General features: G+C 34.3%; 14 protein-coding genes across 14 annotated transcripts; 7 read left to right on the top strand and 7 right to left on the bottom strand.

Moving 5' to 3' along the window:
- Positions 1-7: 7 nt before the first annotated feature.
- On the bottom strand, positions 8-808 carry SRL4 (Srl4p; the record flags this gene model as incomplete). The annotated part of the gene is made up of 1 exon (XM_041552999.1): positions 8-808. The coding sequence occupies one exon, from the start codon at positions 806-808 to the stop codon at positions 8-10; it is 801 nt and encodes a 266-aa protein (XP_041408933.1).
- A 390-nt stretch (positions 809-1,198) lies between these two features.
- Positions 1,199-1,936, top strand: LUC7 (Luc7p; the record flags this gene model as incomplete). Its single annotated transcript, XM_041552998.1, has 1 exon — positions 1,199-1,936. One exon carries the CDS (start codon positions 1,199-1,201, stop codon positions 1,934-1,936), a length of 738 nt encoding a protein of 245 aa, XP_041408932.1.
- A 103-nt stretch (positions 1,937-2,039) lies between these two features.
- NUR1 (Nur1p) lies at positions 2,040-3,179 on the bottom strand (the record flags this gene model as incomplete). Its single annotated transcript, XM_041552997.1, has 1 exon — positions 2,040-3,179. One exon carries the CDS (start codon positions 3,177-3,179, stop codon positions 2,040-2,042), a length of 1,140 nt encoding a protein of 379 aa, XP_041408931.1.
- Positions 3,180-4,058: 879 nt separating this feature from the next.
- Positions 4,059-5,306, top strand: RAM1 (protein farnesyltransferase; the record flags this gene model as incomplete). Its single annotated transcript, XM_041552996.1, has 1 exon — positions 4,059-5,306. The coding sequence occupies one exon, from the start codon at positions 4,059-4,061 to the stop codon at positions 5,304-5,306; it is 1,248 nt and encodes a 415-aa protein (XP_041408930.1).
- Positions 5,307-5,604: 298 nt separating this feature from the next.
- On the top strand, positions 5,605-6,942 carry UBX3 (Ubx3p; the record flags this gene model as incomplete). Its single annotated transcript, XM_041552995.1, has 1 exon — positions 5,605-6,942. The coding sequence occupies one exon, from the start codon at positions 5,605-5,607 to the stop codon at positions 6,940-6,942; it is 1,338 nt and encodes a 445-aa protein (XP_041408929.1).
- A 178-nt stretch (positions 6,943-7,120) lies between these two features.
- SRP14 (RNA-binding signal recognition particle subunit SRP14) lies at positions 7,121-7,561 on the bottom strand (the record flags this gene model as incomplete). Its single annotated transcript, XM_041552994.1, has 1 exon — positions 7,121-7,561. One exon carries the CDS (start codon positions 7,559-7,561, stop codon positions 7,121-7,123), a length of 441 nt encoding a protein of 146 aa, XP_041408928.1.
- Positions 7,562-7,959: 398 nt separating this feature from the next.
- On the bottom strand, positions 7,960-10,521 carry KABA2_13S02596 (uncharacterized protein; the record flags this gene model as incomplete). Its single annotated transcript, XM_041552993.1, has 1 exon — positions 7,960-10,521. One exon carries the CDS (start codon positions 10,519-10,521, stop codon positions 7,960-7,962), a length of 2,562 nt encoding a protein of 853 aa, XP_041408927.1.
- A 580-nt stretch (positions 10,522-11,101) lies between these two features.
- Positions 11,102-13,702, bottom strand: KABA2_13S02574 (uncharacterized protein; the record flags this gene model as incomplete). Its single annotated transcript, XM_041552992.1, has 1 exon — positions 11,102-13,702. The coding sequence occupies one exon, from the start codon at positions 13,700-13,702 to the stop codon at positions 11,102-11,104; it is 2,601 nt and encodes an 866-aa protein (XP_041408926.1).
- Positions 13,703-14,814: 1,112 nt separating this feature from the next.
- On the top strand, positions 14,815-16,080 carry RPN6 (proteasome regulatory particle lid subunit RPN6; the record flags this gene model as incomplete). Its single annotated transcript, XM_041552991.1, has 1 exon — positions 14,815-16,080. One exon carries the CDS (start codon positions 14,815-14,817, stop codon positions 16,078-16,080), a length of 1,266 nt encoding a protein of 421 aa, XP_041408925.1.
- A 339-nt stretch (positions 16,081-16,419) lies between these two features.
- On the top strand, positions 16,420-16,959 carry SNU23 (U4/U6-U5 snRNP complex subunit SNU23; the record flags this gene model as incomplete). Its single annotated transcript, XM_041552990.1, has 1 exon — positions 16,420-16,959. One exon carries the CDS (start codon positions 16,420-16,422, stop codon positions 16,957-16,959), a length of 540 nt encoding a protein of 179 aa, XP_041408924.1.
- Positions 16,960-17,077: 118 nt separating this feature from the next.
- BUG1 (Bug1p) lies at positions 17,078-18,154 on the bottom strand (the record flags this gene model as incomplete). Its single annotated transcript, XM_041552989.1, has 1 exon — positions 17,078-18,154. One exon carries the CDS (start codon positions 18,152-18,154, stop codon positions 17,078-17,080), a length of 1,077 nt encoding a protein of 358 aa, XP_041408923.1.
- A 411-nt stretch (positions 18,155-18,565) lies between these two features.
- On the top strand, positions 18,566-19,624 carry GET3 (guanine nucleotide exchange factor GET3; the record flags this gene model as incomplete). Its single annotated transcript, XM_041552988.1, has 1 exon — positions 18,566-19,624. One exon carries the CDS (start codon positions 18,566-18,568, stop codon positions 19,622-19,624), a length of 1,059 nt encoding a protein of 352 aa, XP_041408922.1.
- Positions 19,625-20,365: 741 nt separating this feature from the next.
- DUN1 (serine/threonine protein kinase DUN1) lies at positions 20,366-21,928 on the top strand (the record flags this gene model as incomplete). The annotated part of the gene is made up of 1 exon (XM_041552987.1): positions 20,366-21,928. One exon carries the CDS (start codon positions 20,366-20,368, stop codon positions 21,926-21,928), a length of 1,563 nt encoding a protein of 520 aa, XP_041408921.1.
- A 272-nt stretch (positions 21,929-22,200) lies between these two features.
- On the bottom strand, positions 22,201-25,527 carry POL3 (DNA-directed DNA polymerase delta POL3; the record flags this gene model as incomplete). The annotated part of the gene is made up of 1 exon (XM_041552986.1): positions 22,201-25,527. One exon carries the CDS (start codon positions 25,525-25,527, stop codon positions 22,201-22,203), a length of 3,327 nt encoding a protein of 1,108 aa, XP_041408920.1.
- Positions 25,528-25,750: the final 223 nt, after the last annotated feature.

Below are 25,750 nucleotides of genomic sequence, written 5' to 3'. Positions count from 1 at the left end.
TGTTCTTTTACCATTGTCCGCAATGAGAATATACCTTCTTATAATATTCAACCATTTGAAGAATGGTTGAGTTCTGCATCATACCTACATAAAGATATTCAATTCCTTGGCGTCCTTCAAGTATAACTTTAATGAAATCATTGACTAACTTTTCTGCCTTTTTTTCTTTATTAATTGGTATATATATCAATAGAGGTTTATAAGAATATCCGTGATTGATTTCCTTTAAGTTTAACTCACTACTCATACCGTCATGAAATTGAACAAGACCAGCTTGAGCTAAATGGTAATACGTTGATATCTCCTCATTACTTTCATCAGAACCTGGCGTTGATGTTACATTGACAATATATACGTCCTTCTCAGGTGGCACTATTTGTGTGATAAATAGTTTAGTAGCAATCATTACATTGATTAAATTAGCGTTTATTATATCCCTGCAATTTTTTAAGGGATCTTCACCTGTTATCCCATCCAACAACTCATTAACATTGTTTATTAGAACAGTACACGATAACCCCAATAATTTAGCTCTAAAGAAAGCATTGTGAACTGATTTTCTTTGTGTAAAATCACATCGAATAAAATGATATAACCCTGGGCAATGACAATTTGGATCATCATATCTGTCAAAATTTACTACCTTAGTCTTATATTTATGAACCAACACCTGGCATAGTATCTGCCCAAAAGGTGTAGTTGACCCACCCAAAACCAGTACCACATCTTCTTTAGGATCAAATCTTTTAGAAACACCGATGGTTTTGTATATTTGAAGAAGCTGGTTATATATATATTCGGTAAACATTATCGAGGAGATTTCGAAGTGTCTAAGTTTAAATAAAATTTCGAAGTTAATATATTGTTTTATAAATAATGTACATCAGAAAACGATATATCTCTAATGTATTTAAATTTATGTATCCTTTTATTATTCTTGTACTGCCTTCAATTTGTGACGCTGTTTCTCATATTATCGAGATAAAAAAATATATATTCAAGAGTTTTAAAAGATCGGCGTATTTTATTCACTTCATCACATTTAAAACTTTTATAACGATGGAATATACAGAGCAAGATTCCAGTTCAATACCATTAAGGTAAAGCAAATTGACACTTAGAGATTCTCAGATATCAAACCAGTTTAAAACATCCAAAACCAGAACAATATAGATTACATACTACAAGACAATAAAATATGGGAACACCAGCAGCTGAACAGAGAAAACTTATAGAACAACTTATGGGTAAAGATATCCAAAGTCGATTTGGTGGACGAAGTAGATATTATCAACAAAACTTGGGTATACGGGATCGTCGTGTGTGTAAATCTTACCTTGTTGGTGATTGTCCCTATGATCTATTTCAAGGTACCAAGCAAAGTTTAGGAACTTGCCCCCAATTACATCTATCTAAGTATAAGTTGCAATATGATCGAGATATTGCTAATGGCAAGAGATATCCCGAATTTGAAAGAGAATACTATTTGGTATTGGCAAAATTTGTACATGATTGTAATGATCAAATAGAAGTAGCTTTGAAAAATTTAGAACATACATCGGAAGAAAGAGAAAGAATAAAGACCGTCACCAAAGAGTTAGATGATATTGATACGCAGATAGGTTTGATGATGCAAGAAATAGAATCTTTAACGACACATAACGAAGTATCGAAAGCAATAATGCAATCCGTAAAATTGGAGGAAATGCAAGAAAGACGACAAGTGATAGCCAAAAATGTTAAGAACATAACAGAGAATGTAGGTCAGAGTGCTCAACAGAAATTACAAGTATGTGAAGTTTGTGGAGCTTATTTATCGAGACTGGATACTGACAGAAGACTGGCAGATCATTTCCTGGGAAAGATTCATTTAGGATATGTTAGGATGAGGGAACATTATCAGTTATTTAACAAACAGACTGATAATAAGATTTAGACAGATAAAAAATAAATATTATAAGATATCTTTGCATTAAATATTTATAAATTATATATGATATCGTGATATAAATTTATTTATCTTTCAAAATTTATCCTGTTTATTTCATTACCATATTATGCACATTAGTTTCGTTTGGAACATCCTCAAATTCAAAAGTTAATTTGTTATATTTCTCCCTAATCAAATCACCATTCAAAGAGTGTGTCTCAAAGATTGGATTATGAATAATGGATGGTTCAAACTTTGCGTATGGCAATTTATGATTTGTTGCGTCTATCATAACATTTTGAAATATTTTGTTTACAGTAGGTTCTATAATTTTTTTCTGCATGTCATCAATTGTTGCAGATAATATTATTGATTCATCTACTAATTTCACCTCATATCTCTTCACTATCACAAAATTTAAAATAATCCAGTTTAATACCACGATTGAGAAGGTTCTGAAAGAGACATCTGAAATCCAAAGGAAACCGATTGTAGTAGGGTTAAAATAGACAAAAAGTTGGGTCGTAAATTTTGTTGGTTTCCATTTATTCAAAGTATAGAAATGCTTACCACTTAGTTCATGATCCAGCACTTCACCGTTAGTTTTTTCAAATATAAAATATTTTAACATGGACCATATATTTTTCCTACTCATATCTTTGTAGTAGCTCTTTGAAAGATCATCTAGAGAACATTTAGTTAAATTTGGTGAATTTTTGGAAGGCTCATTGTTGAATATCGAATATGTTCTAAACTGCTGAAAAAGATATGTGAATGATATTTTGACATCTATCAGTATCAATACAAACAACATACAATTTATACTTGTGTCGATAGTACTATACCATGCATATTGCTTCCTTTCGACGCATATTTTAGATGATACATATTGATCTAAGTATGGCATCTCCTTTAAAGTTTGTGATTTGGATAAATCAAATGCATTTCGATTTCTATATTCTTTATAGTAATTTGGTCTCACTACATTGTCCTGCAACAATCTCAATATATAGAACATTATAGTGGCACCAATCCCTAAAGGTTTGGCAATTTCAATCGCTTTTGCATCCCAATTTATAGATTCTATTTGTTCATATAATATTAACTGAATATCTGATGGAGATATTGTCATATAATATAGTATTTTGCGGAACCATCCTTTAGGGATATCCACTTCTGCTTCATTTAATTCGTCTTCATTGTCAAAGGGCAACGACAGCCTCTGTTTATTCGATATTCTCATAGACATAATGAGTTACAGCCGTAGGAGTTTGTTACTTTTTAGGTTATTGTATACTTCTTCATAATTACATATACTTTTTATTAATAATTTAAAGTTGGCAAGAGAAAAGTTTTGTCATTTAGCATGTCGCCAAAGTGGCCTTCTGTTAAACTGTTAAATTCAAAATTATGAATTAATGTGATAAATTATTTTCAGCCCTGTGAAAGAGCGAAGACTTTCCTTAAACAGTAAAGACTACTGAAACCAATAATTAATACCAAGTCACAAATAAAATTGTAAGATATCTACTCTTGATTCATTTGTTTAACAAGCAACAGTCGATATTTTCTAATAAACCTATAATCATATATCAACTAGATTATTTTCTGTAGCAACTGGAAGATTGCGTAATATTCTCATTTATTTCTGCGACTCTATGCATGCTTCCATATAGCGTAATTTACACATGCGTCAATAACATTCATTAATCAGTACCTTTCAGTTACTAAGACCAAATTCATATACTTGTAGTGTCAAATAGAACCTCCATCTTAAAGGGATATGCTGGCTCATCATTTTGTTTTCTTGAAGAAAGTTAATTTGTTTGAGGTTTAGATCTGGTCCTACAGAAAACACCGCACCATAAAACAACCATAACCTCTAAAGAAAATTTCAATAAATTTCTTTATGGATTTGTTTCAATTGGGAGGGTGATTCAAGCAAGGGTATGGAGTTTCACGTTGGACATAGTGACCACTTCAGATAAAGTAAGTTGTTCAAGAAACCCATTATACAACAAATAATAGGCTAAAAGATATATTAGATATAATTCTATAAAGGAGTGGCATAATAATTTAGTGTTCTTAAATCTTTAATTTTATTTCAAGTTACCTTATATAATACAATATGGGTGCAAAAAATCTGGCAAGAGCAAATTATATTAGCTCTGAACTGTTAGGAAGGAAAAGAGAAACGGTAGAGATAGTCACCGAGGAACCAATTGAAAATATAATGAAAGAAGTTGAGACAGACACTACAATTGACCGCCATGAAGTAATGGATATGTGCGAAGAATTATTGAATGAACCTCTCCATGCATTAGACCACGACTATGCATTGAAAGGTTTGAAATTTGCCTTCGATTCAAATATGCCCCCACAAATGGTAGCACTGGACGCTTCACAAGCATGGATGGTATACTGGATCGCAAATTCTATGCAAGTATTCAATGAAACAACAATCGATGAGGAGAACAAACGTAAAATGGTTGAGAAATTATTTTTAATGTCTGAAGATAAAGGTCCATTTAGCGGAGGAGAAGGGCAACTTCCGCACATTGCTAGTACATATGCTGCAGTGAATGCATTAGCATTATGCGATAATTTTGATAATTGCTGGGATCAACTCGACAGAAAAGCCATATACAAGTGGCTATTATCTTTAAAACAGACAGATGGTGGTTTTACCACTTGTAACCCCGTTGGTGAACGTGACATAAGGGGTGTGTATTGTGCACTAAGTGTGGCATCATTATTAAATATAATGACAGATGAATTAATCGAAGGTGTATTGGAATATTTACAAAAATGTCAGACATTTGAAGGTGGGTTTGGTGCTACACTTTTACAAGATGAGGCTCACGGTGGGTACACATTTTGTGCAGTCGCAAGTTTGTGTATCTTGAATAAATTACACACTATAAATGTAGAAAAATTAATGGAATGGTGTAGTGCACGCCAATACAACGAGGAAATGGGTCTATGTGGTAGAGGAAACAAGTTGGTCGATGGATGCTACAGTTTTTGGGTAGGTTCTACAGCTGCAATGATTGAAGCCACTACTGGGGTGGAATGTATAAATAAACAGGCATTGCGTAAATATATACTAAATTGTTGCCAATCAACAACTGGTATATCATTAAGAGATAAACCAGGAAAGAATGGTGATTTCTACCACACAAATTACGTATTAATGGGTCTTGCAATCACGGAGAGTACATTTAAATACAAAATGGAACCCAACAAGAAGTCACCGTTCGATTTGGTGTCGATTCCCTCCACAACTGAAGACAAACCATCTGATCTATCTTCAATAAATCCAATATACGGGCTTCCATCAGATGTTGTTAGAAAGTTCCACAAACATTTTGTCTGAACCAAATGTCTTTCCATTATGGGGTGCTAGATTCTCTAATAATGTAACTGATCTATGTAAAATTCTCATGATATATGCACATATATGCACATTTTGTTGCACGTACGTATAATAGTATGATACCGCTTTAAGGCAAAAATAAAGAGAGTGCGAATAAGTATTAGTAAATAGAAACTACAAAGGAAAAGGGTGAATATTGCTAAAACATTTAAGTTATTCAATTTTTACAAAAGAAGAACTTACTAGTGACTAAATTATCCATATTTTTTGATCCATATTTCAGCACTGCAATAAATTAATGAGTGTATTAGGCTATAGGGATACACAGGACAATGTTCCTGGTGGATTTCCAGACGTATCTGTAGCAAACCAATTAAACTCACAAAATGAAGATTCACAAATCCCTTCACATAATGGACTTCAGGATATTACCCAATACAAAATATCACTTAACAAAATCCTATATATGTTTTTTCAAATTCCACTATTGTTGCTATCATTATTGCTAACATTTACTGTGTTTATAATAACAACATCAAACAAGTTTCTAAAAGTAACAAATTTCTACGACAGTTCACATAAACAGATAGATTCGAAATCCAACCTCTTCGAATTATTAAACACCCTAAGTATGGAGTCTCATAGTGCCTCTACAACTGAGGATATATCACGATACAATTTTGGTTCGATTTATAACTCATCTAATAGCATAATTTCAGGGGACAATCTACAATCGAGTTACACAGAACTACTAGATGCATGTACAAAACAATATAAATTTGGATTCATATATTTACATGATAAATTAAAAGATGATAGTATGTGCTTCGTGGATAACATATTATGCACTGATCAATTCATCAATATGGTAAAGAAACACCAAGGTTTAATATGGTTCGGTGATATAACAAAGGCAGAAGGATTGCAAGTTGCAAATAACTGGAAAGTTAGACATTTTCCGTTTGTTGGCGTAATTATGATGAAAAGATCTAACAAAGTAGAACTAATAGCAAAGGCAGAAGGTTCATTAATTAACTACAGTCCAAACAAATTTGAAAGGGTCCTCAAAAAGAACCAAGAAACATTAATCCAATTGATCCAACAACAGCAAAATATAGAGATGCAACGTCTAATTAGAGAGCAGCAAGATTCAAGATTTAGGTCATCTCTAAGAAGAGATCAGGAGAGAAATCATGAATTAGAAGCAGCTCGATTACGAGAGCAACAAGAAGCTGAGCTTCATGCACAACAGGCCCAAGAGGTCATACACCAAGAAGAACTCCTAAAGAGATGGTTGGTTTGTCGACTTCACAGACTTCATCCTGAACCTAGTACTGGTGACAATGTAAGTAAAGTCGCTATCAAACTCGGAAATGGTGAACGTGTAATCCGCAAATTTGATGCCAGTCTTCCTATTGAAGAGATATATGCATATGTAGAACTTCGCAGCAAAGGAATACTGTCTTTACAATATAATGATATATCAGATACAATACCTCCAGAAAATTACATCCATAATTATGGATTTAAACTAATATCACCTGTTCCAAGGGTTGAATTACAACCTGAGACTATTATAGAAGAGAGTACGGCAGTATTCCCATCTGGTAATATTATAGTCGAAGACCTCGATTAAATAGAGAGGGAAATTCCACTTTACATAGCTGCATTTCCAGATACATCTCTTCATTACATCACCCATATATAAATATTTTTTAACTTTTACTTTTTTTTTTTTGATCAGTGACATTAGTATAGTACATAGTATTTATATTTATATTATTTTATTTTTATGCTAAATTCATCAGATATTCTCATTTAGAAACTCTTTTAGATTTCTTCTTCTTGTCCTTAGAGGTAGAATTCTTGGACTTCTTCTTCTTCTTTTTAATTAACCCTTGCATTCCACTTTTTGCAATGTTAGAGTAATCTTGCCAGAACTTATCAAGATTAGAAGCATCGACAATGGCCGAACATTTAGTCTTCTTTGTATGAGAGGCATACCATATTCTTATCAATAGAGGATATTTTGTTGTTGAGTTATTTTCGACTTGCTTACTTATGGAAGAAACTTTAGAAACATCATAGTGAGGAAATTTAGTAGCGTCTCTTTCTGGGTTTCCTTCAACGTGATCTAATTTTATTAATCTTTTAACGCTGACATGTACTGTAATCTTCTTTTCGTTCGCAATCTTAAAGAATTGGGCTGCCTTCACCAAAAATTCAGATTCACTCAAACAACCTTCGTTTATCATTTCTTTTCAAATATATATAGATCACTTTCTAAATTGAAATACTTTCTAAATTGTACGTAAATTGTTCATAGAACGTATATAATCATTTATATTCATTAATACGAATTACTGTAATGTGTTCATCTTCTATCTTTTAAGCACTGAACTGTTCTTCGTCTCTTGGTATGTTTACGGTTAAAATCGAAATTTTGAAAAAAAAAAAATTGGTCACATGATTATTGGTTCAAAAATAGTTGTTGACCATCTACAGCTCAAATCAAGGCTAACCTTCTGACACATATACTCAGTATTTCGTTGTCTAATGATGATCGCTAGTTAAGCTGAAATATGCAATAATAATTTTAAGAGAAATAACATATTTATTAGATTATGTAAAATGTTTCATATATTGATTACCATCAATTAGAGTTGACGATGTGTTTTTCCTTGATGACAGCGTTTGATTCAGCTAGGATCTTCTTCACTTCTTCTGGATCCAATACGTTACCAAATTCATCCTTGAATACCTTTTGACCTGGTTGGTTCATGATATCATCAAATTTAGCCTCTTGTTCAGCGACTCTTTCTTGACTTGGAGCATTTGGATCAATCTGTTCTTCTTGTTGCTGTTGCTGTTGTTGTTGTTCAGCAACTGGTTGAGCACTCTCGATTGGATCTAATGCGGTGTTTCTTGGTTGCGTGAAGATGTGGGTTTCTAATTGAGTGAAAGGACTTGGTTCTGGTAGTTCAAAAGCTTTGTACTCTTGGTAGTTACCGAAATAGTTCTTACATGGATAATCCCAACTAGAACTCCAAACACTCTTATTACATAGATCACGAGTCCACTCAGTACCGTAAACTAATGGTTTATGATCATTGAAAAAGTAGATAATCGAGGTGACAAATAGTGCAACGATGACATAACCGATGTGAGATCTAGTCTTGAAAACAATAGTAACCAAAGAGTTTAGAGTTAAACCAATTGAAAGAATACCGAAATAGTAAGCTGGTAAGTAAGCAGAAATGAACAAGTTGTTACCGAAGAAAATAAATGGAACGAAATGAACAGCGTAACCTAACAAAAATTCAAGAGTCTCCATATGGTAACTAACGACTTCGGGTGTTTGTAGGATTGGCTTACCAACTTGCCATCTTAATAATTGAACAATGGCAAAAATAGCGTAAACAACTAAGAAGGCAGAAACGGACCACCATAGGGTAGCGTTACCTAAAAAGTATACATTTCTGTGATTGTTGCTCCAGTAATCGACACCACCAGACATTGTTGGCCAGCTGAAAGCAGAAGTACTAGCAGGATGTGGAGAATCTAATTTCTTCATCATGTAGAACATCTTCTTGTGCAATTCAACGAACTTTTGGAAGAAACTTAGCTTTGGATAAGAAATTAATTCAGCATCTTCAGCTAGTAAGAAGTTTTCGTTTCTTTCAACGTACCATAGAGTTAATTCATCAATACCAGAAGAAGCACAAGTGACTTCTTGTTGGTCAACACCCCACTCTGGTAACTTAGTGCTATGAGAAAATAACATACAACCAGTCATGGCGTGTCTCAATCTGAATTTGGTTTCAATGGCTCTTACACGTTCTTGAGCAGCACCTGGAGTAGAGGCATCCTTATCAATTTCAATGATCCAATCATCATTTGGATCACCTTCAAACCCATCGTAACCATAACAGGAGACTTCCTTTTGCCAGTCAGCATTTTCAGAGACTGGAGCTTTATGGTCATGGGAATGTAATCTACAGTGGGAATTGTGCAATAATCTAATCTTGGTACGATCTGTCAAGTTTTGGAAATCAACAAGGATCTCACCTGGCTTGTCATACAATTCAATGGTCCAGTCATTCAATTCATCAACGAATGGATATAGAGTGATTTGTTGTTGTTCTGAACCCTTTGGATAATTCAATTGATGAGAATGTAAGTAACCTCCAGTCGTACCTGTATGTCTTAAAGAAATTGAAGAGCCGACACCGACTTCGACTTTAATGTCCTTTGGAACATTGTTACCAATCAAAGATGATTGATACTCAGGAATAATAAATTCAGAATCATCAGAAACTTTAGTCATCAAAGAGATATGAGCAGCAAAGGAAAGTAAGTAAATAACAACTGGAATAATAATTAAAATACCGCCCTTCATCACGGTGTGTTTCACGGACATGCAAACAGGTTTAGACAAATCACCCATCATAAAGGTAAATCTCCAAATACATAGTAAGCCTAACCAAACGATTGTACATAGACCAACCCATTTTGAGGAAGAAGCACAACCTGCAGCAATTGCAGAAATGATAATGTATTTGTAAGATGCACAAGATTCGTCAGTGTATAATTCAGATTTCTTGAATGCATATACAGCTAGAGCAATGAAAAAAATAATTGGAGAATCTGGTAGGATTAAACGGGAAGTAGTAGCGAAAGCATTTTCAAAGATAAATGCCAAGGAAGTAGCAAAAGCTACATAAATATTAGCACCAGAAAGACGTAAAGTGCTGTAAGTTAGGATAATGGTGAATAGACCTAAGGTAGCGGCAAATGATCTTAAGACAATGTATGGAATCTTTGAAGTGTAAAGAGCACCAACTTGAGTGAATTTGAAGTTACCTTCGTAGCCACTAGCCTTAGCAACAATGTTGTATAGTAGTCTAACCATTGGTGGTTCAGCATCCAAAAAAAATTCATTGTTAGCGTATTTGGTAATCAAATTACCGTAATGGTTTTCATCGTATACTACACTATTTGGCCAGCCCAGTTTATGGAATCTAACGAAAACGGCAATAACAATTAAGATAGCTAATAATAGTTTTTCATTTAAGGTATGAGGAGTACGTTTGGTAACAACGTCGACAGATTTATCAACGATGATATATGGTCTCACTGGACCTTCTTTAATCTCAACTTCAGAAGTTGCTGTGGTATCCTGAACCACAGAACTCTTGACCTTTCTACCAGACATACCGATGATTCAAATGTATTGAATATATTAAGCAGTCCCGATGAGTTGTATCGTTTTAGACAACAAAGGAAAATATAAATAAGAGGAAGGATATTGTCAATTTGTTTTTACAAGTTTTATAATTATTCAAGAAATTAATTGTTAAAATTTATATCGACTTTCTTAAAGAAATAAATTATCCAATCTAATGGTTTCTCAGGTTTTACTGGTTGTGAAATGGTTAGACTACCAAACAAAACAAACTTCAGCCAATTTTACAGGGACATTCGCGCTTTGCAACGAATTTTTCACCGAGAACACGTCAATATTAAATTTCAAACACAATTAAATAATGATTTTCGCGGGAATGTCTGTCTTTCTTTATTATGGCGAGAGGAAAAGGGACGCGTTTCCTCTCCGTCGCGAGTGACAAGTATACCAATCATAAAATGGAACTGTATGATCAGTAATGAGTTCTTTATTTCGTGATAATGTGTATATATGTTCTATAGATGTTTAGATTTCTTGTGTTGTATCTATTTGTAAGAAAGGAGAGAGTTTTCTATATATGAAAATGATGTTTTTGTACGACAAGTGTGTTCTACACCTCGACAATCTTCTGTTCTATCTTAAGGGCACCGCCTTGGGCTGCCATGATCTTCCTGACTTCTTCGATATCGATTTCTTCACCATTTTCGTCTAGGAATCTGTTGAACCCTTCTTTGTGGATAATATCGTCAAAGGAATCTTCCTTCTCTGGTGTGTTGATACCAGTGGCAGATTTGCCGCTTGTTTCTTCGACAACAAGATCTTCTTCAGCAGCCTCTATGGGGATGTCTTCGATGATTTCTTCGATGACAACAGGTTGATCAACTTCTAATTGCTTGGAGTACGTAGACATAGGCACATCAGTATCTTCAAATATATTATCGAATTGGCTTGTAATGGTATAGTTATCATATTCTTCGTAAGTATTGAAATAAGATCCACAATGATAATCCCAACCACTTAACCATTGAGACTTTTCACAGAGTGCGACAGTCCATGGTAACCCATAAATCAAAGGTTTGTAAGCATTAAAGAAGAAAAGACAACCAGCAAAAAATGTTATAACTATTAAATTACCCATGATTTTCTTGTTTTTAAACATAAAGGAAACAATTATATCAAGAGCATGACCAAACGCTAGAATACCGAAATAGTAGGCAGGTAAATAATGATGTAGGAACATTTGACGTTTCATTAGGAAAGAGGGACCAACATGGACAAGGAATCCTAACATGTAATGCGCAACTTGAACATGGAAGTTAAATACATGGTCATCTTGTAGAATAGGTTTGCCTAATTGCCATGCGATCAATTCAATGACACATACAATGACAAACAGTAACATAAATGCAGATACGGCCCACCATTCGATAGCATTACCCAACAGGTAGACCATTCTGTGATGATCACCCCAATAACTGATACCACGTAACAATAGAGGCCAGTCCTCTGGCAAAGATTCATAAATGTGAGTCTCGACCAAATTTTTGTTCACGCTCCACATCTTAATATGAGATTCTATAAATTTACCCCAAAAGCCAGGTTTCACGTATGAGACATGTCTAGCGTCCTCAGGTAAAGCATGGTTCTCATTGGCTTCGATGTACCAAAGTGTCAATTCGTATCTCCCGGTAGTAGCACAACTTACTTCTTGTTGGTCGAACCCCCATTTAGGCAATTTAACATCGTGAGAGAACAGGTAACAATTAGAGACCATGTGTTTCAATCTGAATTTTGTCTCTAAGGCAACAACACGTTCCCTAGCGACACCTGGAGCAGATTTCTTTTGATCGATCTCCAAGACCCAATTATCATTGGTGTCACCTTCAAACCCAGTAAAACCATAACACGATACCTCAGTTTGCCAATCAGCACTTTCAGAGACAGGAGCCTTATGATCATGAGAATGCAATCTACAATGGGTAGAAGGATGTAATAATCTAACAATGGCACCATCGGACAAATTTTGGAAATCTGGGAATGTAACACCTGGGTTGCTACTTAATTCTACTAACCATTGATTATTTTCATCAATGTGAGGGTATAAAGTAATTTGTTGTTGACCAGAACCTGTTTCGTAACGGAATGGATGAGAATGTAAATAACCACCAGAAGTACCAAAATGACGAAGTGATACGACTGAAGAGACACCTACATCTGCTGAAATATCTGTTGGGATAGTATTACCTTGTAAAGTAGATCTAAATTCTGATGAGAAGAAAGATGCACCTGCACCGTCATAGATTAAAGTATCGAAGTGGATCTTAAAGAAAAATGCATAAAGAGCAAATGGGACACCCAACAAGAAGATCAATTTAGAGAAAGCAGCAGAGACCGTAGATGAAACAGGTTTAGATAAATCACCTAGCATGAACCAAAGTCTCCAAATACATAATAGACCGATCCATGCAACAGTGAACAAACCAACCCATTTAGCAGAGGCAGCAAAACCAAGAGCAATACCTGTAGCTAATAATGTTTTGTATGATTTAATTGAACCTTGTTGAAATAATTCGTATTTTTTAAAACTGTATACAGCAGCTGCAATGAAAAACATTAATGGAGCATCTAATAAGATGTATCTTGAGATTGTAACATATGAATTTTCAATAGCAAAACATAAAGCACTAACAAATGCAACAAATTGACGTACACCTGATGATCTAAGAGTGAAATATAATAATACTACTGTGAATGCACCCAATGAAGCAGAAAATAATCTCATATGATAGTAAGGTGTAGTAGAAGGAAATTCATCACCAATATTTTCAAAATCAAAATCACCCTTAAAGCCAGCTAAAGATGCAACACCAGCATAAAGCATTTTAGCTAGTGGTGGATGAACATCCATGAAGAAACTTCCATTAATGTATTCAGTTGCAAACCCACCAAAATGGACTTCATCAAAGACCACACTATTAGGCCATTCTAAACCATATAATCTGACAACAGCTGTGAATGCGATTAAAACTATGATATATAGTCTTTCACTTAACGTAGATATGGTACGACGTGTAGCCAAGTCATTTGGAGGTTCAGATACCAAATATGGTCTAACAGGACCTTGTTTAACCTCAATAGGAACCACTGGATCTAGAGGTGACGCGTCCATTACTGGAGCGATCTTCTCTATCTTTTCACCAGAAGATGACATAATAATCGTGTATATATCTGTCTATTCTTGGAGTTCTCTTTGTTCAATTATATATATATGATAATATTTACTCAATTCACCAAAAATTATATAAATATAGATATAAGCACATAAGTCTACACTTTTAAGATTTATATTGCGAATCGCAAAATTGTTCGAACCTCCAGGCAGCTCAGGTTCATCTGATACAGATCTTTGCGAAGAAAACTTCATTATAATAACAGCAAGAGAGATGGCAATGCTGCTTACGTACAACGCACGCCAAAACTGGCAAAACTGAAAATTTCACTGAAAATAATTTAAACGACATTTTTACCGCGTCGCATTGCGTTTTCTCACTCTAAATCTGCTTCACCAGTAAGTGACACAGATGTCAAAAGACTAGCACTATATGTATCTGTATATTTGCATGTGCGTAACGAATGGTCTATGGTCGAGTGTATGTTAGCGAGGGGGATGAGAATGGTGTAGGTGTGGAGTGGAGTGGAGTGGAGTGGAGTGTGGACCGTCGCCAGTATCACATTTGGGGCAGCGATTGTAGTATTATAGTGTGATCATGAAGTTCACAAGTAGACACAGCAATGAAAACTTAGCGTAGCTACCGAAAACTCCAAGTAAATGTGATTGTACTGGTAGGATCTGCATTTGTTATCAATTAATGTGAGAAAAGAACCGTACTAAATATACAGTATCTTCTTTCTTGATATATATATATATATATATATAATACATTCCATATTTAGAGAGAACAAGAAAACAATAGGTATTCCATTTATTGATATTGAAATCACTGTAACCTATCTCGTTCAATAACATTTGTGTGTATTGCAAATGACAGTGTTCGGTTTCTAATTTGAGTCGCATCTGACATCACGCTGAACGAGAAGCGATTCTATTATTTATCCCTTTGCTCACCACCACACGTATTTCGGGGTAGCAGCGAATATTGAAGAAAAGTTGGGTGGCAATTTCTATCTTAATATAGAGAGAGTAAAGTTTCAACTGTAACACATATATTGAACATTACTTAAAGAACCCATATTAAATCATCTCTACAAGACTCAATCCAAATTAAATTTATTGCACCACATCTCACAAACCCAAAGAGCAGTATGTCATTAGAAGAAGCAAGAAATCTAGTGAAGGATAAAGACTACACTAAGGCTGAAGCCGCTTACCTACAATTGTTAGATCGAGATGTATCAGATGCAGGTGATAAAATAAAAAATGAGCAAGAATCTGCTATATTGGAATTGGGTTCCTTATATATGGAAACCCATAATACAGCAAAATTACGTGATTTTATCCCACATTCTACTGATTATATGGCTCAATTTGCTAAATCTAAGACAGCAAAAGTGTTAAAGACCTTAATTGAAAAGTTTGAACAAGTACCAGATTCATTAGATGATCAAATATATGTATGCCAACGTAGTATTGAGTTTGCTAAGAGTGAGAAGAGAGTATTTTTAAGTCATGCATTATCTATTAAATTAGCTACTCTTCAATACAAAAAGACTAATTATAAAGAATCCCTAGATTTAGTTAATGATTTATTGATTCAATTCAAGAAATTAGACGATAAACCTTCTTTGGTCGATGTTCATCTATTGGAGAGTAAAGTATACCATAAATTAAGAAATTTGGCAAAGGCTAAAGCAGCTTTGACCGCTGCTAGAACTGCAGCAAACTCTATATATTGTCCAACTGTTACAGTTGCTGAATTAGATTTAATGTCTGGTAGTCTCCATTGTGAGGATAAAGATTATAAGACTGCGTTCTCTTATTTCTATGAAAGTTTCGAAAGTTTCCATAATTTAACTACACCAAGTTCTTATGAAAGGGCTTGTCAGGTCTTAAAATACATGTTACTATCGAAGATCATGTTAAATTTGATTGATGATGTGAAGACTATATTGAATGCAAAATATACGAAGGAAACATATCAATCTCGTGGGATCGATGCGATGAAAGCAGTCGCTGAGGCTTACAATAATAGATCTTTACAACAATTTAATACAGCATTGAAGAATTATCAATCAGAATTAATGAGTGATGATCTAGTGAGGTCTCACTTCAATGCATTATACGACACGTTATTAGAATCCAATCTATGTAAGATCATCGAACCATTTGAATGTGTTGAAATCTCTCATATCTCAAAGATGATTGGTCTAGATGCACAACAGGTCGAAGGTAAATTATCTCAAATGATCCTAGATAAGGTATTCTATGGGGTTTTAGACCAAGGTAATGGTTGGTTGTATGTCTATGATACGCCGCATAAAGATGCCACATATGATTCTGCTTTAGAATTGGTCTCTGAATTGAATAAGACTGTTGACCTTTTGTTTGATAAGGCAAGCGTCTTGTACTAGAGGGTATACTCATTTTAATAACCTCTTATATACAAAGGTATATATAATTAAATAAAAGAATATATCATTAACAATTAAGGTGAGAAACGATCAAAAGAAGAAAAATGTTTGTACATTCAATCTCTGGCAGGTTCATTGCCAAAGGCTCTTTGTTACATAATTTTAAATTTATGTCGGCTTTATCTAATATTTGTCCGGTAGTGCCTGATTTAAAAGAAACTATGCTGTTAAAACTTTTCAAAAATAAAATTGTTTCTTCATCATGAAAGAATCTCCCTCTGAATATAAACTAAATATATTATAATTCACTGACTGGATTACAATCATCAGAATTGCACAATGTCTGATTTTGGTAGAAGAACATGGAATAGAGAAGAGTATATTGGGACGAATTCCAAGGCAGATGGTCCACAGTTTACCGATGCCCAACTAGCGGCGTTAAAAGTCAAGTATTTGAATTATGATAAACTGATGCAACAAACAAATCAGAATGTAAACCAAAAGAATCTCGTGGCTAATGTAACATCTTTCAAGAAAGGGAAGCAGTTTGGGTTTTATTGTGATATCTGTGATTTAACATTCAAGGATACTTTACAATACGTTGACCATTTGAATCATAAGGTACACCTGTTGAAATATGAGACATTATTTGGAGAATCTTTGATTTCAGATACTAGAGATAATGATGACATACCGATAGAGGAATTTTCTAATTGTTATACTCAGCATATACGTGATTTTATTAAAGAACATAGTGATCGTCCTCAACAACAAAGGAATAATGCTCGACAGAAGAAGATAATTGATAAGAAGCCTGTCGAAGAGGATGATATGAGTAAGATGATGGGGTTTGGTTCATTTGGTACTACTAAAAAATAATTTTGTAGATGGATAATTGTTTTGTCAGTTTACGTAACTGTTATGCATTTGTATTGTTTTTATAATAAACATACATACATATATATATATATATATACTTAAATTAATACATATTCTTCTAAAACTCAACAATTGGACCAGAACCGATACTTCTCCATGAAGTCATATCAATGTTCCAGTTATGCCATTTGTCTAACATTACACGATCTATCACTGGAGCTTGAACATATTGTTGGTCATTGTTGTAATCGTTCTTACCTTGCGTAGGTAATTGGGTAGGTTGTGGAGAATTGAATTGGGCAAATTGAATGGCAGGAACAGGTTCTTGAGAGCCAATCCTACTCTCAGCCTCATTCAATTTATTTTTCAGATTTGCAATTTCATTGTTTGCGTTTTGTAAATCAGAAGTGGCACATTGTAAAGTAATTTTATTTTGTTCTAATTCTGCTTCTTGATCTTCAATCGTAGTCTCTTGTTCCATATTCATAAATTTCAGTTTCTTAATCTCTTCAGCCATCTTTTCGATTTGTGAATTCAAGTTTTCAATCTCAATATTATCTTTTTCCTTTTGAATTGTGCTCATAAAGTCATCACCTTCGTCTTCTTCTTGGTCATTACCATCGAATAATTTATCGGCATCATTCTTCTCAGAGTCCTTCGCTATAGTTGCTTCATCTGCTACTGGTTCTTCAATATCAGCTTCCTTTGTTACAGGTGTTTCTTCCGTAACAGGTTCTTCTACTGCAGGTTCATCATTCGTTATTTCTTCAGTCTCAGCAACAGATTCATTTTCTGTTGGTTCATTTTCTGGTGTTTCGACTGCACTTTCTGTAACTTCTTCACTCTTAGTCTCCAAATTTTCAGTCTTAGTCTGTTGAGTCGTAAATTTATTCGTTTCTGGAGTCTCTTCGGTGTCTGTAGACACGGTTTCCTTGTTCTCCACAACAGCTGTCTCTAGTTCTACTGATTCAGATTCATTTTCAGTAACAGACACGTCGGGAGTCTCTTCAGTAACATCATTACTGTTAACTTTTTCTAGAGCAATATCAGAAGCTTCATCAGTTTTCTCAGCGTTCTTATTCTTATTCTTGTTCTTCTTGTTCTTATTTTTATTCTTTTTCTTATTCTTCAATTCTTCGACTCTCTTTCTGGCCTCTTCTAGTTGTTTGGCTCTCTTCTCATCCTCTTCCGACATTATTCTAATTTAATCAGTCAAATTTAATTACCCTTGTTCGAATTGATATTCTACTCAGATTAATAATATCCTTGCAATTCATAAACTGGCTTTGTAGAACGTTCCTTAATATATGTATCCATACATAACGACATATTTTCCTTACTGTCCTCTCTCTCTCTCTCTCTCTATAATACATTATAACGGGGAGCCTTCTCTTTGATTTTTTTTGCCAGAAAATTTGAGAGAAAATTCAACGGATACGAAATGGATCGATTACGTATCATGAAGCTGGTAATAGACCTTTAAATACAACAACAATTAGCATAAAAGAGACAGTTAATTACAACAATACTGGAAATTTTATACAATGTTTTAGAAGGTGTACCTCTACGGCTAAACAAAAACTTATCAATCTCATATATAGTAACCATGGATCTAGATCTAGAAGTTGATCCAAACCTACATTCTCTAATTACATCAACCACTCACAAATGGATTTTTGTTGGTGGTAAAGGTGGTGTCGGTAAGACCACATCCTCCTCGTCTATTTCTATTCAAATGGCTCTGAATCAACCAGAGAAACAATTTCTATTGATATCTACCGATCCAGCTCATAATTTAAGTGATGCCTTTGGTGAAAAATTTGGTAAAGATGCAAGAAAGGTTACAGGTATGAACAATTTATCCTGTATGGAAATAGATCCAGCTGCTGCTTTGAAGGATATGAACGATATGGCTGTCTCTCAAGGCCAAGGTGCCAATCAAGGTGGTTTAAACGATTTGTTGCAAGGTGGTGCTCTAGCTGACTTGACAGGTTCTATTCCAGGTATTGATGAAGCTTTATCCTTTATGGAAGTCATGAAACATATTAAGAATCAAGAACAAGGTGAAGGAGAAACTTTTGACACCGTTATCTTTGATACAGCACCAACAGGTCATACTTTAAGATTTTTACAGTTACCAACTACTTTATCTAAACTATTAGAAAAATTCGGTGAAATTACTGGTAAATTAGGTCCAATGTTGAACTCATTCATGGGTAGTGGTAATGTTGATATTAGTGGTAAGTTGAACGAATTGAAGGCTAATGTCGAAACTATTAGACAACAATTCACAGACCCAGATTTAACTACATTCGTTTGTGTTTGTATCAGTGAATTTTTGTCTCTATATGAAACTGAAAGATTAATCCAAGAATTAATCTCTTACGATATGGATGTCAACTCCATCATTGTCAACCAATTGCTATTTGCTGATGACGATAAGGAACACAACTGTAAGAGATGTCAAGCTAGATGGAAGATGCAAAAAAAATATCTAGACCAAATTGGAGAACTATATGAGGATTTCCATGTAGTTAAGATGCCTCTATGTGCTGGTGAAATCAGAGGTCTACCAAACTTAAAAAAATTCTCCCATTTCTTGGATAAAGAATATAATCCAGCTACAGATGGTTCTGTCATTTATGAGTTAGAAGACAAGAATTAATAAACAAAGACAAAAAAAGGCAGAAATGTTTAGTTATATACATATATATATATATATGGATGGAGTTCAAATGACTGTATACGTCTCAAAAAACCCTAATCAAAATTATATTGTGTTGTAAGGAAGAGGAACTGCGGTTGTTGTTTTTAAGAATATACATCTAAAAACAATAATCGTATAATTAAGAATATTCTCTAATTCAATACTGATGTAGACTGTGTATATTGAAGATGCGTGACAACAGTAGAATCGATGAACTGTTGTAAAATAACTTTACAACAGTTCATCGAAGAAACCCCCGAAGCATAAAGCACTATTAAATTTTGCCTAAAAGAGGAACCTAACAGCCAACAACTTCTCTCTAAACTGTGGTTCCCCTGGCAACGACAACAAAAAGCCATTAGTGACAACTGAACGTACAGTGGACGTGTTTATATTCATGAAATGTAAATAAACCGAATAGGCAAAACTTGAAACGCGTAAGGAAAGATCTTTCACCCACGAAAACCAAAAGGTGAAAAATTATTTTGTTTGGTGCGATAGAGATGTTTGTAAGGAGGGTTTTAATAAAGTTATATACTAAGCAAAATAGATATATATAAGAGTCTTGGATATCCGTAAAAAACATATTTACACATTTCTCAAAATCTATTTCTATTGGATATTTTATTTATTTTTGTTTGTTTTCTCTGTTAACAGAAGGCAGTACTAACTTCCCCCCAAAAAAAATAACAGATCAATATGTCAGTGGCTCAATCTATTTCAAAGAGAGAACATTCAGATGATATACTGCAGTCTAACAAGAGACAGCAAACCGGGTTAACTAATCTACAAGAGAAAGAGATTCTCCCTGTTGTGGCCCAGTTGTTTAATTTAATCCCCGGTAAAGAATGTACCTATGACATCACAGAAAAATCAGTGACTACGATCGGTAGAAGTAGATCCTGTAATATTACACTTAATGAGCCAGATATCTCCACAGTACATTGTGAATTGCATCTGATAGATATGGAGGTTGATGGTGTCCATCGCAAACTTATCAACATTATAGACAAGAGCAGAAACGGTACATTCATAAATGGTAGTAGACTAGTAAAGAAGGATTGTATTCTTAAGAATGGTGACAGAATCGTCTTTGGTAAAACATTTTCCTTTTTATTTAAATATTCCTCGATTAGTGATCTTGATAACACTGGATCAAATTTTATTACAGCAGTTCCAGACTTGGACTCTACTGTTGCAACTGGGGAGTCGAAGGATGAAAACAATGTATTTAAGAAGCCACAATTTAGTTTTACCAGCAGTCAAAATGCATTAAAGAGACAAGCACGTCCAAAACCTTCTTCAGTATTTGATAAATATTTGATTGGTAAGGAGCTAGGGTCAGGTCATTATGCAATAGTAAAAGATGGTACAAATAAGCAAACTGGTCAAACAGTTGCCATAAAGATATTTCATCCTCAACAGAATGATGATCAAAAGAAAAGTAAACAATTTAGGGAAGAGACAAACATTCTAATGAGAATACACCATCCAAATATCGTCAACCTGCTGGACAGTTACGTTGAACCTATTAGCAAATCGCAAATACAAAAGTATTTGGTTCTTGAAAAGATTGTTGACGGTGAATTATTTGAAAGGATCGTTAAGAAGACCTCTTTAAGGCAAGATGAAACCAAAGCTATATTTAAGCAAATTCTAGTAGGCTTGAAGTATTTACACAATCAAAATATTATCCACAGAGATATCAAACCGGAAAATATTTTATTAAACATCACTAGAAGGACTTCATCAGAACAATTACAATTGGGACCATGGGATGAGGGTGAAATAGATATTCAGGTTAAAATTGCAGATTTCGGGTTGGCTAAGTTTACAGGTGAAATGCAATTTACAAATACTTTATGCGGGACTCCATCTTATGTTGCACCTGAAGTTTTAACTAAGACTGGTTATACATCAAAGGTTGATATGTGGAGTGCAGGTGTCATCCTTTATGTATGTCTATGTGGGTTTCCACCTTTCAGTGAACAGTTAGGGCCACCTTCTTTAAAGGAACAAATTTTACAAGCCAAATATGCGTTCTACACACCTTACTGGGATAATATTGATGATTCTATTTTGCATCTAATATCACATCTTCTTGTGTTAGATGCAAGCCAAAGATATAGTGTCGATGATGTCTTTGAACATGAATGGTTGAAAGATTCTACACCTCAGACAAATGTCATTAAGGATATGAAACGTCTACAATTAGGTGATGGACAATTACCGAAGACATACTCTGAAATGTCTTGTCTATAAAAGTATAATTCACTTATATAATACATATTTATGATTATAAACTCAAAAGTATTCTGATGCTTTTTTATATAAAAGAAATTACTAGTAAAATTGTTATCGTTGAAGTTGATTTGGATAGAGTTTAATCAAAATTATTAAAATAGTTATTTCCTATAAATCAAACAAACCAACTAATCACAAAATCTAAACAAAATTTAAAGTACCAACTTATCATAGTCTGTTTAATGTACATTTTTCTAGAAACATAACTAATTACAAAATTTATATAATGTCTACCATTTACTCAATTGTTCAACCTTCTCCTGTAACTCTTTCTTCACCTTAACACGCATATAGAAAATGTCACAATTCTTATTGGAACATAGAACCTCATTATGTAAATTCCCTGCGCAACGTTGACATTGAGTCCACAACCTTGAGAATTTATCTTCGAGATCCCGTACATCATAAAGAGCTTGAATATAGAGTTCACTAGATTTAGATTGGCAGTTTTCACATAGAGCTGATTCACCTTTCTTCAGAGGACTCCTGCAGTTTTTACAAACTTCTACCTTTTTAACAAAACCAAACAGACCACCTTTAGTTAGTCCAGTATTGATTTTAATAGATTTAACAACAAACATCTCCTTTGCTTTCTTTTCACCAATAATCGGAATGGTGATACTTAAAATTGGATTTTGTAATTGATTATTCAAATAATATTTCGAGTCAATCTGTAAATTATGCTCCAATACATATAACGGATCCTCTGCACGATTATAAAGCTTATCGTTGCCACCAATAATGACGTAATCAACACGATCACCAACACTAGGTCCCATACCATCTCTTTTCTTCATACGTTCAGTAAGAACAGCATGAGGTTGTGGATTAGTATAGTTTGGTGCTAATGTTTTCGAAATAATTAACTTGGATATATCAATTCTGTTGTGCAAAATATCATCAATGACAGTTCTAACATAAGCAAGAGCACCATCAACCTCTCGTTCAATCAAGATCTTCTTCAATACTTTATTCATAACAATCGATACCAATGGACAGGAATCTCTTCTAACGGACGCAAGACCCTTTTGATCCAATTTATCATATTTCTCAGTATTTGTCCAATATAAACCGGCATATCTCTTTTTATTAATTAGTAAGTAAGGAAAGTATGCTTTTTCAAATTCCAAATTAATCGGATGTTTGAACAAGGTGGATACATATGCAGCTGCTTCCTCACCCATCTTCATTACTTCTCCCAAATCAGTACTACCAAACTTCACCATCACAGAATCTGTATCACCATAGACAACAATAGAATCATGCTCAGCACCATTTTTCTTAGAGTACTTTTCCTGAACAGCATTCTTAGTGGTCATAATCATATCACGACCAAACGCTGTAACGGAGGAAGAAATAGCTAAACATGGTAATTTACCAACTGTTGCACCCGTAAAACCATACACCGAATTAGCAGAAATTTTCAAAGCAAGTTGTCTACCATTTAAGACACTCTTTTTAAATGGGTCAGTTTCAGCCCTCAAGTCCTTCCTAGCTCTTTTTCTAGCTGAAATCAATTCTTCTAAAATAATAGGTAAGATCCCATGTCTTTTCTTCGCAGTTACAAAGTAATCGTTATTTGGGGTAATAATGTAGTCTTCATCTTTTTTTAATCCCAATCTTTCCACAGTAGCTTTATTACAAAGTGTTGTATAACATAAATTATGGGCCATCATAATACTGGGATATAAAGAGTTGAAATCCAGAGTTGCAATCGGTACATCGTAATAACCACGAATGGGTTCGATAACGGTGGCACCTTCATATTGTTCATCGGTTGCCTGAGACTGCATATTAGGTATCACAGTGTTAATTTCTAAACATTTTCTAAATAACTGAGACACAACTTTAATCTGCTGACCTCTGGATAATAAATACGAGAAGGGGACACCTGTAACACGAGCCATTTCTGTATAATTGACCAAAGCCATTAAATTTTCTAACAATCTTAAGGGTAAATACGCATCCTTTAAACAATATACTGCCAATCTTCTTCTAGTTTCACTATCACCATTTTGCAGATCAGTAATAATACTATAATGGACATCTTCTTTCTGTTCACCCAGAAAGTAAGCAGACACAGCATTCAATGTGTATGATCTTAATTTATATTCACGCTGAATAAATTGCAATAAATCTAATTGCAAACGACCGTTAATGTTAACATCTTTAGATTCCTTTGTACCATAGGCCTTAGATGAAAAGATGGTTTCCTTAATTTCTTGCTTGACATTTGATAACCTACCGAAATAAGGGAACTGTGCGACATTAAGCGCCTTTGCACGATTAATTAAATAAGGAATATCAAAATTTGTGGTATTGTAACCAATAATCACGTCAGGGTCTACGTCCACTACAAAATCACGCCAATGAGCCAACATGTCAGCTTCTTTATCATGTGCATATATCTTAGAACCGGTAATAGGAGAACATGAATTGACGGTGAAAACATTCCTTACAAATGGTTTTTTACTACCAGCTACAGAGACAACGTTCGCAATTTGAATAACAGCGTCATGCTCTGGTTCTGGGAAAATACCCTTTCTACCAGCACATTCAATATCAAATGATAATATACGTAATGGCGCAGAGTGTGACCATTCACCTTCAGCAGGATGAGATATTAATTCACGGTAATTTATAAGAACTTCCAATTGGGCTGTAGAGACCTTTCTATCTTCTGGAACCATATTGTATTTACCTTTTGGTAAAGTAATCCACGACATACCAACAATCCCACAATCAACCATACATCTTAAAGTATAGGCAATATTATCATAGGTTGTAGTTCCAGAGGAGAACCAAGATTCAAAAGTGATATGCCCTCTTTCGAATCCAGTTCTTAATTTGTTGATCATGTTAGGTTGAATGGTAGAAACTTTCCAGAAAGGGATCTTTGCATCTCCAGAATAACCCCAAATAGATTGGCATGGAACGACATCTATAGAACTAACACAGTTGTTGTAATTTTCGTTCAAATAGCTTATAAAATGATCTCTTTTGTCTTTATCATTGGCATTATCAGCTGTAGGTTGTGGAACATATAAATAATGCTTAAAACCAGTAACATTACAAAGAATCGAATGACCTTCATTGGTCACACCGAAAAATCTAACCACTGTTGATGTGTCCTCATCCTTAATGTAAGAGAGTGTACTTTGTTCAACTTCAATCTGTTGGAATGAAATATCGTGTGTTTTACTAGAAAAATCCGCAGGCAGTGCATTTCTTAAATAGTTCTTAGCTTCAACACCATTTATATGGGAATCATCTTCTGCAATATCAAGGGCTTCATGTTCTAATTCTGATAATTCTCTTTCAAAGGCAGATTGCATCTGTGTTGCATTCAGTTCTTTATCAGAGGCCCTAAAACCTTGCGATCTAAATTTCTTGTATGAATCTGATGGAATGATCTCCATGGTGGAGACAGGTTCACTACCAACACTATGATCCTGAGATAATGTCTTTATTTTCTTCCCTTTTACAACTGTCAAGTCTGCATCATCTGTGGAATTTTCTTCCAAATCATCAGCAACTCTTTTCAAATCACCAGACATGATATTTTGTGGGATATAATATTTCTATCTTATTTTGGGGGTCTATAATGCTATGAATACAATTAAATAGTTACCCTTGTGTTTGTAACTTCCTAGTAATATATATTTACTCCTCTGAAAGGGTCCTTAACATATACTGGCTATTCAAACTTCTTCACCTTCAAATAAAGTTTCGAATCCCATTGCTGAATAATACACTTCTACATTCAGAATTAAAATATTT

The sequence above is a fragment of the Maudiozyma barnettii genome (assembly GCF_903064755.1).
Source record: "Maudiozyma barnettii strain CLIB 1767 genome assembly, contig: KABA2_13, whole genome shotgun sequence".
NCBI lineage: Eukaryota > Fungi > Ascomycota > Saccharomycetes > Saccharomycetales > Saccharomycetaceae > Maudiozyma > Maudiozyma barnettii.
Note: the sequence above shows the minus strand (reverse complement) of the source record. Positions and strands in the feature narration are given on the sequence as shown.